General features: G+C 44.6%; 1 protein-coding gene across 8 annotated transcripts in view; it reads right to left on the bottom strand.

The window, feature by feature from the left end:
- EFCAB14 (EF-hand calcium binding domain 14) overlaps positions 1-16,835 on the bottom strand; it is a 43,400-nt gene extending 26,565 nt beyond the window's left edge. For 2 of the 8 annotated variants that reach the window (XM_021096709.1, XM_021096710.1), the window contains exons 1-3: positions 15,631-16,831; positions 13,842-13,990; positions 7,738-7,883 (exon numbers count right to left, since the gene is read on the bottom strand). In XM_021096709.1, the coding sequence (XP_020952368.1) occupies positions 7,738-7,883; positions 13,842-13,990; positions 15,631-15,812 (477 nt within the window). In that variant the 5' untranslated portion in view covers positions 15,813-16,831. Of the gene's footprint in view, positions 1-7,737; positions 7,884-13,841; positions 13,991-15,630 lie in introns of all 8 variants that reach the window. The other 6 variants (XM_013999426.2, XM_013999427.2, XM_021096711.1 and 3 more) reach the window with 4 other exon arrangements.

Here is a 17,911-nt window from a genome sequence, read left to right as displayed (position 1 = left end):
AAATTTTATTTCTAGACATCTGTCCTCAAGATTACTTGCTTTATCAAAGAGAGTAAAATACTTCTGAATAAATCTAACTAAGGAGGTAAAAGACCTGTACTTAGAAAACTATAAGACACTGATAAAAGAAATTAAAGACGACCCACACAGATGGAAAGATATACTGTGTTCACGGACTGGAGGAATTAATAACACTGTTAAAATAACCATACTACCGAAGGCAGTCTACAGATTCAGTGCACTCTATATCAAAATACCAATGGTATTTTTCACAGGGCTAGAACAAATAATTCTAAAATTCGTATGGAAACACAAAGGACCCCAGATAGTCAAAGCAATCTTGAGAAAGAAGAACAAGACAAGAGAAACAAAAGCAAAAATAAACAAACGGGACTTCATCAAACTAAAATGCTTTTACACAGTGGAGGAAACTATCAACAAAACAAAAAGGGATCCTACTGAACGGCAGAGGGTATCTGCAAACGATATATCTGATGAGGGATTAATGTTCAAAATATACAAAAAGCTCATACAGCTCAACAGCAAAAAACAAACAACTGATTAAAAAATGGGCAGAGGAGTTCCTGTCGAGGCTCAGCGCTTCACGAACCCACCCAGTATCCATGAGGATGCAGGTTTGATCCCTGGCCTCGCTCAGTGGGTTAAGGATCTGGAGTTGCTCTGAGTGGTGGTGTAGGTCGCAGACGTGGCCCGGATCTGGCATTGTTGTGGCTGTGGCGTAGGCTGGTGGCTACAGCTCCAATTCAACCCCTAGCCTGGGAACTTCCATCTGCTGAGGGTACACAAACAACAACTACAACAACAACAAAAAGATAAAAAATGGGCAGAACAGAGTTCTTGTGTGGTGCACTGAGTTAAGGACCCAGCATTGTCACTGCAGTGGTTCAAGTTGCTGCTGTGGCACAGGTTGGTCCTCTAGGCCAGGAACTTCCACATGCCCCAGGCACAGCCAAAACCAAAACCAAACAAAAAATAAAAAATGGGCAGAGGATCTGAATAGACTTTTTCCCCCACAGAGACAGGTACATGAAAAGATGTTCCACACCACTAATGATCAGGGAAATGCAACTGAAAATCACAATGAATTTATCACCTCACACCTACCAGAATGGTTACTGTCAAAAAAGACAACAAATAACAAGTGTTGGCGAGGAAGCAGAAAAAAGGGACTCCTCCTGCACTGTTGCTGGGAATGTACATTGTGTAGCCGCTTTGGAAAACTGTACGAAGATTCCTCAAAGAAATAAAAATGGAACTATTACATGATCTGGCAATTCCATTCCTGGGTATTTATCTGAAGAAAATAAAACACTAAATAGAAAAGATAGATGCACCCCTATATTCACTGTAGTATTATTTATAACAGAAAAGATATGGATACAATCTGAGTGTCCATCAATCAAAAGATAAGTGGATAAAGTGTACACACACACACAAATATACACAGTGGAATATATCTCAGCCATAAAAAAGAAAAAAACCTTGCCATTTGTGACAACATGAATGGACCCAGAGGGTATCATGCTACACAAAATAAGACAGAGAAAGACAAACACTGTATGATATCACTTACATGTAGAATCTAAAAAACAGAACAAATGAACAAACATATCAAAACAGAAACAGAGTTACAGATACAGAAAACAAAACAGGTGGTTGCCAGAGGGGAGGGAGGTGGGGGAAGGAAAGAACCAAGTGAGGGAGATTAAGAGGCACAAACTTCTTCCTGCAGAAAAAATGACTGAGGGGAATGGAATGTAAGCGTGAGGAACAGCGTCAACAACAGTGCAACACCTTCGTATGGCCACACAAGTACCTAGAGAATCATGGTGACCATTTTGACAGGCACAGAAATATCAAAACACTGTGCTGACTAACAGGAACTTAGTGTTATGGGTCAATTATACTTCAAAAACAAACTAAAAAAAAAAAAGACAGAGACAGAGAGAGAGATCAGATTTGCGGTTCCCAGAGGTGGCGGGGGAGAGGGGGGGAACAGGAGGAAGGCAGTCAAAAGGTACAAACTTCTAGTCACAAGATAAATAAGTATTAGGGATGTAATGCACAACGTGCTAAGTTTAAGTAACCCTGCTGTATGTCATAGGTGAATGCGAAGAGAGTAAATCCGGGGAGTTCCCGTCGTGGCGCAGCAGAAACGAATCTGACTAGGATCCATGAGGATGAGGGTTCGATCCCTGGCCTCGTTCAGGGGGTTAAAGATCCGGTGTTGCCGTGAGCTGTGGTCACAGACACCGCTCAGATCTGGCGTTGCTGTGGCTGTGGGGTAGGCTGGCAGATGTAGCTCCGATTACACCCCCAGCCTGGGAACCTCCTTATGCTGCAGTGCCGCCCTAAAAAGACGGGGAAAAAAAAAAAAAAAAAAAAAAAGAGAGAGAGAGAAAGAGTAAATCCTAAGAGTTTCTATCACAAGGGAAAAAAATCCATTTTTGTCTATTTCTTTTTTTGTAATTACTCAATGAATTTTATTACATTTATAGTTGTACAACAATCCTCACAACCAAATTTTATAGCATTTCCATCCCAAACTCTATTTCTTTGTGTATCTACATGAGCTGCCGGATGTTCACTAACTGTACTGTGATAATCATTTCATGAAGTATGTACGGCAAATCATCATGCTGTAGACCTTAAACTTATACAGTGCTATATGTTAATTATATCTCAATAAAACTAGAAGAAAAAATAAATTTTAAAAAGATTAAGTGCATAATGTATGTGTAAGACTAATTACTGCTTTCTTATTTGTAAGAGCAAAACACTAGAAACAATCTAAATGTCTATCACTAAGGCTGTAGATATATAGTGAAGGAACAAAGGGATGTGTGGAATATAAACCTAGGAACTCCATTTAGTTACACACACACACACACACGCACGCTAACCCATAAGCTAATTCATATTAAAAGCTATTATGATTTCTGGAGTTTCCGTCGTTGTGCAGTGGTTAACGAATCCGACTAGGAACCATGAGGCTGCGGGTTCAATCCCTGCCCTTGCTCAGTGGGTTGAGGACCCGGTGTTGCCGTGAGCTGTGGTGTAGGTTGCAGATGTGGCTCGGATCCTGCGTTGCTGTGGCTCTGGTGCAGGCCGGCAGCTACAGCTCAGATTGGACCTCTAGCCTGGGAACCTCCATGTGCTGCGAGAGCGGCCCTAGAAACGGCAAAAAAAAAAAAAAAAAAAAAAAGACAAAAAAAAAAGCTATTACGATTTTTTAAATGCTTATAAAGGGGCCTGGGAGAACACAAGCCAGAATACTGACAGTGAACAACCATGGGGACAGGGAGTGTGTGCCTATGTGTTGGGGGGCACATACAAAGAAGGGGAATTTTCTTGAGAGCTCTAGGTTTATTCAACTATTTAAATCTTACATAAGGATACAGTCACATGTTACTCATGAAATTTTAACTATGGGAGAGGAATAAACACATAGGAAAAAGACATCACAAAATTGGGGAAGGGGTGTGACAGGTTTCCTTGGTTGGCCCTTTCCTCCATGCCCTCACTGGGCCTTCCAAGACCATCGTAACATGCTCAGTCGTAAAGTACTTGGAGGGGCTCCCCCCAGTCCCAACATCAGGGCCCCAAAACACATACACAAGTGGCTCTACACCGACTTGATGGGCAAGGATAGGATATGATTATTCCAAACCCCTATCAATTATGTGGTTATCTTTTTCCACCTGAGGGACAACTCCTTCCACTGACAACTGGCCAGATCTTAAAGGGACAACAAGCTGTGTTCTGGGTGGAGACCTGGGTAGAAACTATTCTCCTAGGTACTGTACTGTCCCGATGCCAGTCAGAAGTTCCTCAAGAAAGATAATGGCTTCGCCAACGGCCAGTGTGCCTGGCTGGCAGCTGCCATTTCACTCCAAAGCAGAGGAGGACATGAAAGCCAAAGCAATGTAAGACGAGGTGCTGTGCCACTTCTCCCTGTGCTCCAATCACTCGAGGCCCAGGGTATCAGCCGCCCTCACTCAAAGAGTATGCTCTGGAGAGCTGACCAGCACTTAGGACTGCTGACTCTCTTATAAGAACTGGACCACACCCTGGTCACTAGGACTCAGCTACTGTCCCATAAACTGCAAAGCTGGATTCCATTTTTCAGAATTCCTCTCTTGGGTGAAATAATGCCTACATCTGTGGGAAACTACAGCAAAGTCGCATATGTTCATCAGAATAGAGAGATAAGGGGCACCCTCCCGTTACTGACACCTGGGACTGCCTTTAGAATGTCAGACCAGATTCAAGCACTATAGAACTTACCTCTAAAACCCACACACTGCAATTCAAAGAGTCTAAAAAGTTGAATTAAGGAGTTCCCGTCGTGGCTCAGTGGTTAACGAATCCAACTAGGAACCATGAGGTTGCGGGTTCCATCCCTGCCTCAGTCAGTGGGTTAAGGATCCGGCATTGTCGTGAGCTGTGGTGTAGGTGCAGACTCGGCTCGGATCTCGAGTTGCTGTGCCTTTAGCGTAGGGGGGTAGCTGCAGCTCCGATTCGATCCCTAGCCTGGGAACCTCCATATGCCGCAGGAGCGGCCCTCAAAAGGCCAAAAAAAAAAAAAAAAAAAAAAAAGTTGAATTAAGTATAAATAATTAAGAAAAAGCCCTACATTATGGCCAAAAGTTGAGTCATGAGTTTCATGAATGTTACATAACTTTTCATTAGTAAAATTAAATACAGCTACTATAGACCAGGTGCTTATTAAACCATTTTACACTTCTAAAGTCTGAAATGCTGCCCCCGCCCCGGGTTAAAGTTGAGTGTTCTTTAAGTAGCAAGCAAAGAGAGTTACTAAAACAGACAATCATCAGTGATGAATGATTAGGAGTCCTTGTAGGGACTTGACTTCACAACCTTTCAGCTTTATCTACTAAGCGCCTACTGTATCCTTCAGAGGAGGTACAGGTGGAAGACTGAAAAGCAAACAGCTCCTGCAACCTGCATATTCTGTTAGCACTGTCACACAGCTGCATGACCTGGGCAAACCACTGAGGCCCTCTGAGCCTCCCTTTTACTGTTTTACCTGTAAAATGGAGAAAGTCCCTCTTACTTCATGGAGCTGCAGAAGCAAAAAAGGTGCCCTCACATGTAATGCATCTAACAGTGGCCTGCATAAAGAAGGCATTTAATGAGTGGCAGTTATCATCTTAAGTGCCATCACCATCACTGAGCTCAAAGCTCAGAACACAATACACGACCTTCTAGAATAATTAGATGCCTCAGAATGGTAAACTCCATACCTGGCTACCACCAAGAACCCACAGTGTGTCCCACAGAGAGATGCTAATGATTTCTCAGCGCGTCACCGTGGTTTACTTTCACTTGACGTGCACTCTGGCCAAACTGTCCATTTGCTCTGTGAATACGAGCAGGCCACAGTTTATCCTAGGAGTGAATACCTGCTTTTCACTTACTACCGAGAGTCCAAGGATAAATGCTAACTAGTAAATCCTAGGTGCTGCAACCCATCAATTACTTCATGAGTAATTTTAAAAAATGTACTGAGGAGTTCCTGTTTCGGCAGTGGAAACGAATCTGACTAGGAACCATGAGGTTGCGGGTTCGATCCCTGGCCTCGCTCCATGGGTTAAGGATCCAGTGTTGCCGTGAGCTGTGGTGTAGGTTGCAGACACGGCTCGGATCTGGCATTGCTGTGGCTGTGGCTGTGGCGTAGGCCGGTGGCTACAGCTCCGATTAGACCCCTAGCCTGGGAACCTCCATATGCCGCAGGTGTGGCCTTAAAAAGGACAGAAAAAGACACACACACACACACAAAATGAACTGAATAAAAAAATAAGCTATCATAAGGCAGCACAGTATTAAGGGCAAGTGACTGTTTTCATAAACTTCTCCAATGCGGATACCCTGGGAGGGCCAGGTGGCACAGGGGAGCACAGGGCTTCATCCTGTGACGTACTGTCCCTTCCCACAACGCTGGAGGACCTTGAGTCTGCATCAGCATATTCCTATGGCTTCTCAGAGTCCTGTGCACAATGACTGGGGGAGACAAATGCTGCAGCGAACAGCTCTCGAGCAATGCAGACCTAGGCTGATCCGAAGTGAGTGACTGGTTTTGCTGTACTGCTGGATTAAGCTCTTACCTGCTTTGTTTTACAGCAGTCCCTTGGGGTTCCAAAAACTTTGATTTGGGGAGAGAAGAGGAACCTCACCTAACTTCTCTGCAGTTAGTGCTTTGGGGTCCTTTATTTGCAGAGAGAGCTGACTAAGTCATACACTATTTTGGGGGGATAAGCCTGTATTGCTTGAAAATATTAAGTTTGGGTACAATATTTAACCCTGGAACTGTACCTTAACAACCAGCAGAGTAGTAGAATGTTCTGTTGCCCAGATGCCTATTAAAATTGACAAGGAATTCTGGAAGACACTTGAGTGTGGGCAGGTCTGTTGGGACAGTACAGTCTCATGACCTGGGAGGCCTAGAGGCCCTCTCAGGTTCCTACGAGCTAAAAACTTGTCATAATGACACTAAGACACTGGCCGTTTTTACCATTCTCAGGTGAGCCCTGGATTCGCTAACAAGTGGAAAGTGGGTGCCCATGCTGACCCATATGTCTCAATAAAGACATCGCGACAGTTTCTGAAGTGTTTGTGAATTATAGTAACTGACTATATACCAAAAAGGGGACCTTCTATTTCAGGTACATACGTATATGTTTATGTTTTCCGGGTCATGATGGAAAACATTTCTTACTGTGGGTTCCAGGCAAAAGTCTGAAAGCCACAGCCCCGGGCCGTCGATCTTTGGTTTTAAGTGCTGAACTGTCCCACTCAAACTACTGCTGAAAGAAGAGGGTGGCTTCAAAGCATCGCGAGCACATCACTCCAGCACAGTGCTCCCTGGCACTGGCTGAATCTGAACTTCGAGGTTCCACTTTGAAGAAGAGAACACCCTCTTAGCACAACAGGGATGGCGCATCTATTTTTAAGCACTCTGGGTATACTCGAGTTTTCTTTTCAGTGCACGTGTCTTTCTTAACTGAACTGCAGAAACTGAAGATAGGGGCTGAGTTACCAAGTGGTGACTGCAGCACCACGTACATATCAGGTGCTCCATCAACATCCTTTGAATCTGCTCTTTTCCTCTGGCAGAGCCCCTCTTTCACAATCAATGTGCGATGTGGCTAATTTAGGGACTGGAAAAGTTTTGGCTCTAGGCCTGCTTGCCTGGTCAAGGTATTCCACCAACTCTGCCATTTCCTCCTATGCTATTCTAGAATAATTATTACCTGCTGACAGTTCCCAGATTTGTTTTAGTATGGCATATAGCACTACACTCCATGGCTGCGTCTGTTCAGTTTTTACATGCTATTGAACGAAATAAGCTCTCATTAATGAGTAAAAACAAGCTATAAAATTTTCTTGGGGGTTAGATGACACTGTGTTTAAATTTAATATCTACACTGCTCTAGGGAATTTCTAACTCTCTCTAAACTGCTCTAATGGGTAAAACTCTGTTCCTCTGCAGAAAGGGTTAACATTTTGAATATTTGGAAATACTTAACTATCACCTATTTTACCAGAATTTAATGTGTTGGGATCACAATATGCAAAACACCATTTCAAAAAGTAAAACAACCTAAAGTGAATTCCCTATATTTATAGATACATGCTTAACAAACACATGAAATATTCACAGCTTACACAGAAATAAAATCACATTTTTGCTACCTGCTTATTCATTTCTGTGATGTTTATCCAGACTTTGTTCAAGCCCAGCTCTCCAGATTCAATCTTCTCAAGCCGTTTCTGTTTGCTGAGTAGTTCTTCATTAAGTTTGGGAATTTCTTGGAATGAGCTTTTCTGATTAGATTCCACTAAAAGCAAAAATAAGAACAAACATAAACAGCCATACAGTTCCCTCATGTCTCCAAGAGGAAAAAATGATCAGACAGCAGGAAAGAAGATAGATTAATAAAAGTTAATTCTGGGAGGAAAATGACCGAATTCATATGTGCCAACCTCACTGTTCTTTTATTTATGTAAATATCTATCTTTAACACCAAAGCTTTAACTGGGGCATTTCACTACTGGCAACACAACTTTTAAAAGTCAGGGAGCTAAAAATGTTAAAAACAACATCAGCAGAGTTGGATCTGAATTTCAACTCTGTAACTTACTATCTTAAGCAAATTACTCAAAATTCTTTGAGCTGTTTCCTCATGTGTAATACAGAGGTAATCCTAACCAACTTCTGAAGGATGTTTTAAGTGAAAGGATGGCTGTAAAGCACTACACACAGCTGCCAGGCATTCAACAAGTGATAAATAAATGTTAAGTACTAACCGGCTCAATTAAGGCGCTATATGATTGGTCAATGAAGATTTATAAACTTTACTCCACTAATGCTCCAGGTGACAGCCGAAGTTATATCTCTAACTGTTTAAATCTATTTTTTTTTTCTATTTCAAATAGAAAAGTAGTGTTATGAGAATTAAGATTTTAAATCTTTTTCATAAACAGCAAATGGTGTTTTCTTTCTTTCTTTCTTTTTTTTTTGTCTTTCTGTCCTTTTTAGAGCTGCACCTGCAGCATACGGAAGTTCCCAGGCTAGGGATCCAATCGGAGCTGTGGCTGCCAGCCTATGCCACAGCCATAGCAACGCAGGAACTGAGCCATGTCTGCAACCTACACCACAGCTCACGGCAACGCCGGATCCTTAACCCACTGAGCAAGGCCAGGGGTCAAACCCACAACCTCATGATTCCTAGTCAGATTCATTTCTGCTGCGCCACAACGGGAACTCCAAACAGTGTTTTCTTAACCCGAAAGCTAAAGGTGAAATAGACAATAAAGGAAAATGTTAGGTGGAGTGTAGGATATTATTTGGCTTTTCTTTTGGGAAACAACATCTAGGAAGTTGACAGGTTTGCTAGCCTGAAGGCAGAGGCCTGAAAGTGCTTTCTCTTCTTTCTTTACAGAGTGTTTTTTCTGTTTCATAGCAGATAAAATACTGATAATGACGAGGCCTCCAGAGTAAAACCTACATCCTTCTTTTAAAGCCACAGACTTATCTGATGAGCTATGGTATGTATTCTTTAAAACCAAAAACTAGCATAAAGGACAGATAGTTTACAATTTACTAAAATGTACATTCTAGGACTTTTTTTTGGTTCATTTCTGCATGGTCAGCATTTAGAATACACCGGACACATTTCAGTAATTATTACTAACTGAATAAATCTGGCCTCTGTTTACCTCCCAACCATACTTCTCCTCACCATAGTTACTTCATTCTACTTTCTAGCCAAGCTGATTTTCTTGACACACCAACCTCCTGAAGCCTTCGTGACTACACGCACTATTCTTTCTGCCTCGATGCCCTTAGCCTGCCCCTTCTTCATTTCTGCCACCTTAGCCCAGGTCATTCCTTTCCAGACTCAGCACAATAGCTGCCCCCACCTTGCACCACCATCACCTCTTGACCACTCCAGACTCCATGAAGCACAGAACACACTGCGCTGTAATCGCTTACTTGTCTGTCTCCTTTACCAGACTGACGGAGAGCTACCTGAGAACAGGGACCTGGTCTGATGTGGTCATGTGTTCCCAGGGCCCAGCACAGTCCCAGGTACAAAGAAGCAAAATCAACTGCTTGTCTAGTGAAATGATTGTCGGGTATGAAATGCAGTTTATGGTATCCTATTAACTTAGACAAAGAAAACAAACAAGTTCAACAACAACAAAAATCCCCTTAAAAACTGGGGTGGTGGTGGTATCCTCACCGTAAGAAAACCCCTCACTAGCTGAAAATTCAGAATTATTAAAAGAAATTAGATATTTCTGTTCACTTTTCAAAATATGTACCAAAGGATTTCTTTATAAATAGACTTCACTAAGTGCTTTTAATGTAACATTTGATTTACACAGTTTATAGGAATACATCCAGCTTATGCAGTAACAATATTTTACCCGTCAGTCTAAATTAACGTAGCACTTAGCATTTCACTGAATTTCATACACACATTCAGTTAGGTTATAAAGATAAATGTATCCCACACATGCCTGCCATTCTCAAGTGATCAAACATCCCAAGGTAGGGGGAGAGTCTCTCTCTTTCTTGTAATCTATACGATTTAAGTAGAAGAGGAAGTAAGACAAACACATAAATAACTTGGATTAAAATTATTAACTAATAAACCTATAAATCTGGCAAGCCCTGAAAACACTCTGGATCCCAATGACTGTATGAGTCAAGAGGGGATTATATTCATTATCTGATTTGGGGGGGTTTTTAGGAGAGATAAGTCAAGGTACTCTGATTACATAGATGGAAGGAAGTGTAGTAAATAAAAACTTATGATTACCAATTCATGGTCTTTCAACATGGAAAGCAATTCATTTAAAATTTAGTACAGTAATACACAAAAGAACTTACCTAGCTCTTTCCTTAATTTTTAAGATCAGGAAGTAGGGATTTCTGTATGTACCTTTTGAATGTGGACAGCAATATTGTATATATGTCTTTATAGTTTGCAATAAAATTGTACGCAATTACTCATCTTATTATTGAGCACCTACTATGCGCCCAGCCCTTGTACTTGGTTCTAGGGCACACAAAAGACCCTGAAGCTCTCAGTCTAGTGGACAGCAAGGTGTTGCCGCGGAATAACTACAGAGCATGACAGATGTTATGGTAGAGGAGTGCCCAAAGCGCTTGAGGAGTACAAATACGTCTTTATGTTTTGTGGAGGGAAAATGAAGGCTCAGAAGAATAAGTGACTTGACTATATTTTATAGCTGGTGATGAGCAGGTCAGGATTCAACAGTCAAACCTTCTGCTTCTAGGACCAGCATTCTTTCTGGTATACTTCAGCTGTCACGGACTGCTTATATTCTAACGGCCTCATTAGCAAGAGGCCATTTCTTTTTTTTTTGTCTTTTTCTAGGGCTGCACCCACAGCATATAGAGGTTCCCAGGCTAGGGGTCTAATTGGAACTGTAGCCATGGGCCTATGCCAGAGCCACAGCAACACCAGATCCAAGGTTCATCTGCGACCTACACCACAGCTCACAGCAACGCCAGATCCTTAACCCACTCAGTGAGGCCAGGGATTGAACACACAACCTTGTGGTTCCTAGTCAGATCTGTTAACCCCTGAGCCACGGCAGGAACTCCATCAAGGCCATTTTTAAGCTCTGTACTAAATGACCAAACTGCTACTTTGCCTGGATCACCACTCTAGCCTTGTGCGCTAGGAGGGATGGTTGGGAATAGATAATAATCTTCTTTAGATCAACGGTGGAGGTGTTTTGGTGTGGTCGGTTCTAGAAAAGAATACTGAGCAGTGAGTTTCAGGGGCAATCAGCACTTTCAGCTTAAAGATCAAGTTACTCCTTGGACACAAGGGAAATCACCAAGCCTATCTGCTTTGCTTTCTGTTCAGATATTTCAGCAATCCTGCTTCCCTTCCTCACATGTGTCGTGGAGAGTTTACTGAAATAAAGAACACGGGGCTCTGAGGATTTCACAAAGGTATTTAAGCCGGACCAAAGGTGGTCTTGATTTCTACTGTCCTCTTGAAAAACAAGAAATAAACTTACTGAAATACATTTAAAGTAGAAGCATAATTCAAACAAAGATTGTTTTAGTTGAACAAGATTAACTCATTTAGCCAAGAGAATGATTTTTACCAAAAACTCTTGCCAGGAGGTCTCAATGGTTCAGCCATTCAGACTGACTTATGCCCCCGGCCCCTACCCCTATCCTCCAGGAAGGGGACGTCTTGCTTTAGACATTCCCGGTGCTGGCATTTCTACTGTGGCAAACCAAAGCTCACGGAGTGGCTGGACTGACGATTCTGAATGTGCTTCATTCAGTCGGCTGACAAATGCAGTCAGGTTCCTGGGGAAGGTTCGGTGGTAGAAAGCAGGTCTCACAGTCCAGGGGACAGCTCCTGGCACCTCCTGGATATAGTATTTCCAGGGATTGGTATTAATAAGTTCTCAATAAATGTCTGTTGACTGGCGTCAGGTCTACTACATGTACATACTTCAAATACGCATTTCTTTTTAAAAAATGTTCAAAAATTTTATGGCTGCAACCGCAGCATACAGACGTTGCCAGGCCAGGGACTGAATCTGAGCTGCAGCTGTGACCTGTGCCACAGCTGTGACAACACCAGTCCCTTAACCCACTGCATTGGGCCAGGGCACAAACCTGTACCTCTGCAGTGACCCAAGCCGCTATAGTAGGCTTCTCAACCCACTGAGCCATGGTGGGAACTCCCAAATACAAATTTCTAAACAAAGAAACTTCCTGAAAATGAAAAGATCAGTTAAGATATAAATTACACTGGTGTCCTGAAAACCCAGGTACAGAACAGTCCAAAAAATGAATCCCTAGAAGGCAGAACTGAGCAATGTTTTGAAATATATGAATTAATAACTGCTGTGTGTGACCACAAGCTACAGCACAAACGGAGGAGGCCCAACTAGTTACAGAGACAGTGGCACAGACAGATGTCATCAGTGGCTATTTATGGTTAAGCGCTGCTTTGCAGAACGTCACTCCTAAGTCACGCTTACTACTTACCAAGAAAACACCGGACTTAAAAACGCCTTGTAATACTTCTAAGGACAATATCAAGAGGGAAAATAACTGGAATACAAATTCCATTCTTTCTTACACTGTACTCTGGCCCTAGCAGTTGATAAAACATATAGGTCAGGATGATGCTGGCAGGGAATTGTGGCCTGCCCAATCCCTTTCCCTGAATCAGGAGCTCAGGAGACAACCAACGTCAGTATTTCAGTGTTTTCTTTTTAAAGTAGCATCACTAGAAACATGATTAACACACCCACTAAGGATTAGCTGTCCTTAGGTCAGGTTTGGAACGTAAATAACTGCAGGCAGCAAAGAGAAGCCGGGGTGAAAGAAAGCTTAGGATCTCCTAAGGCTTAAGATGGGAAGTAAGGAAACAACTCTAATTCCAGTTCTGGGGCCAGGTTTCTTCATGACCTTGAGAAAGCCTGGTGGTCAGTTTCCTGGCATGTTAACCGTTGCTCAAGATAGGGTGCTTGTGATCAACTTGAAACTGGTTCCTTAGTTTAGAAAATTAACCCTTGAAACCCAGAACCAAAGATCTCAGTGTTGCTAAAGGAAGATCTTTAGGTTGAAACTGGTTGTAGCTACCACGCAAACACACTTTTCAGAAAAAGGGCTCTGGATGTGCAAAATGCAACTTGACAATTTAAAAACAGAAAGATCTTCTACTCAAAACAAGTCTCTTAAACTCTTAAACATTCATGAAACAAGTATGTAATTGTGTCTTGACACACAGTAAGCAGTCCACACATGCTGGCTAGCATTATTAGCGTTGCTCAGACCTAGGTTTCTGTAAGTTTTTAAGGAGGAAACTGTCTGACAGACACTCCCGTATTCTTTCTCAAAGGGCCCTGTGAGGGAGGAAGGAAACAGCCCAGGGTCACTGTTGCCGCTTTACAGCTGTGGACTCTCACGTGGCAACAGGTGGAGGTTGACCAAGGTTCTAGAGCCCAGGACCTTAGCCAGCCCCTCCCTTCTGCACTCTAAGTGTTGACTGCAATGCTATTTGTCCTAATGGTGCATAAGCACTGTTTTTGTTTGTTTGTGGATTTAAAAATGAGTAACTGTTACTGCATTCAAGCTGACAACGAAGAAGAAGTGTAACAATGCTTAAAGGAACATATAGTTGCTTTATCAGAGTGGACAAAACTCTTAATTCATTGTGGTTCAATTTGTCCTACAACCTGGAAGAGTCCACAATTACACATTGAAAAGGGTGACCACTTACTTGTTCTAAATTTTTCCTTGAGGGCATCCAGGTCCTCCTTCAGAGCAACTTGCATCCACACCAAGCCAACGCAGGCCATGACACAGGCGGCGAGGATGACAAAAGCACAGAGGGGATAACAGATCTTGCAGCATCGTAAATAGTCTCCCCTGATCATAAGAACAAATTCAACCAGAAGTGCAAAAGTGATTATGAATGCCGTTTTATTCGAAATAGCATACATGTGTGGCCATGCACTTACCTTCTCTAATGAATAACCAGCTGGTTTACCAGGGAACATAATGTAACAGACTTAAACCTGAATAGCAGGCTGAGAGTGACTAATAATATCGCCTAGGAAGAGTTCATATACTGGGGACAAAGGTTTCAAACTTCGCCTGAACCAGAGGGAGTTCCTGTGAGCTACAGGAGGCACCCGTGGGCACTGCAGCTCACTGCTATCATCATCAGTGCAGGTCTCTGGAAACGGCTCAGGTCAGGGAAGCGTAGAGACCAGCTGCTCTGCCCTTCCGTCCCTGAACTATAATTCGCTCATCTCGCTCTTTCTCCCAAGTACATATTCACTCCAGAGGAACTTGCTTCCGCTTATAGAAACTCTACAAACTTCTGAGCAAGTTTAACTGCAACTCGAATGAAAAAATTACAACAGCACATTTAAGTGGACACCCAGTACGCTGCAGCTTATTGGCTCAGAAGGAAGGAAACATAGGAGGGGGTTAAATTTCACACCCAACTTCAATCTCCATTCAAGATCTGAACTAACCCAACAAGGTAACTAGTCCAGTTTACTATTCTACTTCATCAGCTCTCTCTCTCTCTCTTTTTGGGGGATGGGGTGGGGTGGGGCTGAGCCCAGGGCATGGGGAAGTTCCCGGGCCAGAGACTGAACCCAAGCCACAGCAGGGACAGCACCTGACTCCTCAACCACTAGGCCACCAGGGAACTCCTACTTCATTGGATCTTCACAGCCCAAACCTAGGATTGCCCTGAACAACCGCATCTCGCAAAGGTCATTAGAAACCAAACTCTGCCTTTAACAAAATAAAAGGACACAGCCCCTCGAAACAAGCAAACCTCAAACAGAGGATTCAATCTCTTTTAGCACTCCGAATTTCTGCCTAGCCCCTGCTTCCACATCCTCAGAATACTGTTTTCATGTGCTCCTTGGAAGAGGCCCTTCAGCCCTTCAGCCCTTCCTACCCTAACTCCCCAAACCCACATCCTTGTTCTCACTACGGGATCTGTCTAGTGGCTGCACAGCTAAAAGTGGTCTGAGAAAAAGCTGCCTCTTTTTTTTGTCCCCCACCCTCCACTACCCTCAAGGCTCACACTTTCCACAGGATGTCCTTCACCATATTCCCCCATCACCGAGATTCAGACCCGTCAAGAGTGCAAAAAATAATCTGCAGTCCTAAGACCCCCGTCTCTCCTACGCTTAAGCAGAAGGCCTGGTCCCCCAAGTTCCTCTGGTCTCTGTCCCTATTCTTGGCTTCTTTGCTACTCCCACTTTGGTCTCTCTGGGCTCTTGGCTCATTCCCCAAGTCCACTGTCTACCCTAGATTCAGAGCTCTCTTTTGTACACTCAGAGACAGATCTCTAACTTATCCTTCATCCAGAACCTGAACTCACCTTCTCCCTAATAGCTTTTCTGCCTCTGTGCCTTCCAAGGTCTACGTGCTTTTTAAAAATTTTTCTTAAGAACTTCCTTCTCCCTCCCTTTAATTTGCCCCCTTGGTCGTGTTGGGAGATACCTTTTCCCCATTCCACCTCTGTGCACTGCATTACTCACTTGACAAAGCGAGAGCGATTTCCAGCTACACCAAACTCCTCTTCCTCCTCTGAGCTGGACTCAGAGTCTGAGTCGGGAGGCTCGGTGCGAAGCAGGCGGTGGCCTGAGCCTTTCTTGGGCTTCTTTCTCCGGCTATCCCCAGCCAAGCCGATCAATGCATTGAGCTCTTTGCGCTTTTTCATCTTCTTGTGTGGGGTGAGTGGGGCACCCACTCCTGAGCTGCCAGGTTCGTACCCGATGCCCAATTCTCTCGATGCCTTGGAGCTGCCTTCCAGGGTGGGGAATTCTGGGCCAGAGCCCCTCTGGTCACTCCCACCCAGGGGTGGGACTGACCAGATCCGCTGGGGACTAGAGACTGGAGCCCAGAGGAAACTGGAACTCAGATGGATGGCTGGGGGAAGTCACGTAAAGACGTCCTGGGGGCTGGTGATCAAAATGGATAAAGCCCTGGGCATGGAGTGTCAATTAGTTGAGGGTGTTTAGGAGAGGTAACCTTTGTCTCCCAAGGGGGATAAAAAGTCAAGAACGAGAGATTCTCAGCCCTGGTCAGTAGATAATACTAATAAGGGTGCTTCAGGAGCTGGGGAAGGACACGCGGACGGGTGTTCTGGTCTTCCGGGGCAAGATTTCCAGTGGAAAGGGAAAGAAACTTGCTTTTGAATGGGAGAAGAGGAGGAGGTGCAGAGCGAGACAGTGGGGTCGCACTGGTCCCTTCCTGGCTGGCAGCAGGAGGGGGCTCCCAGCCACTGCAACCCGGACACAGGAAACGCTCGGGGCTGAGAGATCACCGATCTCCGGCCTCCGTCCTGAGCTTGAAGGGAGCCGGAGGCCGAGGAAGATCCAGAGCTCTTGTTTGCAGGGCTCAGCCTCAGAGGAACCAGTCCCGCGCCTGAGGAGACCCCAGCCCTGGTGTCTGGGCCTGGGGGCAGGTCAAGAGGGGCGTCAGCGGCTCAGCCCACCTGAAGCGCTCCCGCCGAGTTTGAGGTATTCCGGCACCGGCGACTTTCGGCAACTCAAACGCGCCGCCTCCACTGCAGCCGCGACTCCGGTCCCCGCTTCGGCTCCGGACGCAGCTGCTCCTGACTCGCTGGTGGCGGCGGCGGAGGCGGCGGCGGCGGAGGCGGCGGCCGCGGGGTCCAGACCCGGGCCATCGCTCCAACCCCAGCTCACTTCCCCTTTGGCAGCGGTGCCAGCACCGCCTGCCAGTAAGGCGCGCTCCCATTGGCCGCAGGTTCGGTGACGTAACACCGGGCGCGCGAGGGGCGATGGGGAGGCGGGGCGTTAAAGGGCCCAGGCTCCTGCGCGGGTAGGTCCCGCCTGCTAGTTGGGGAGGTCCTACCCGCAGAAAAGCCCTCGGGGATTTATCGCTCACTGTACTTCGGGAGTGTTCGGTTGCAGGAGGCGCAGGGGCGGTTCAGGCGAAGCTCCCAGCTGCTCCACCTGCTTAGGAAGTTCATCGGCCTCTCCGACCGCCAGCTGTGAACTGGGCTAACCCAGCTTAGACGTCCCAACCCTCTGGCTCGCATGTTGTTTATTAAAGGTTTAGGCATGTTACAGATTAATGACCCGGTTGAACACGTCCATTCATTCATTGCGTAAATATTTATTGAGAGTTTACCACGTGTCAGGAGCAATTCTACTGCTGAGGATACAGCAATGAACAAAATAACCACTTGCTTAGGGTTGCCAGATTTAGCAAATAAAAATACCAGACATCCAGTAAAGTGCCAACCCTAATCCTACAGTTTACACTGCAGTGGGGGGAGAGCAGCGACATATTAAATGTCAGGAGGTGATAAATATTATGGGGGAAATTGAAATATGATAAGGGGACAGGGAGTGCCTCTGTGATAAGAGGACCTTTGGTTTGAGACTGAGAGGCTGCGAGGGAGTGAGTTGTGCAATGGCCAGGAGGAAAAAGTGACCTGGAAGACCTGGTGTGGCTGGACCTGAAGGGCAAGAGGAGCAGGATGGGAAATGAGGTCGGATAAGCATCAGGGGCCCGATCATGCAGGGCCTTATGGACCACTGTGAGAACTTTGGGAAACCACTGGTGCTTTAAGCTCTGGTTTAGCATTTATGTATGTATTTATTTATTTACTTATTTATTCAATTTTTCAAAGTTTTTTTGAAGTATGGTTGATTTACAATGTTGATAATCTCTGCTGTATAATAAAGTGATTCAGTTATACATATACACACATCCGTACTTTTTCAGATTCTTTTCCCATATAGATTATCACAGAGTATTGGGTAGAGTTCCCCGGGCTATACAGCAGGT

The sequence above is a fragment of the Sus scrofa genome, chromosome 6, assembly GCF_000003025.6.
Source record: "Sus scrofa isolate TJ Tabasco breed Duroc chromosome 6, Sscrofa11.1, whole genome shotgun sequence".
In the NCBI taxonomy this organism is placed as follows: Eukaryota; Metazoa; Chordata; class Mammalia; order Artiodactyla; family Suidae; genus Sus; species Sus scrofa.
The sequence above is the reverse complement of the archived record's forward strand: the minus strand, read 5'-3'. Positions and strand labels throughout refer to the sequence as shown.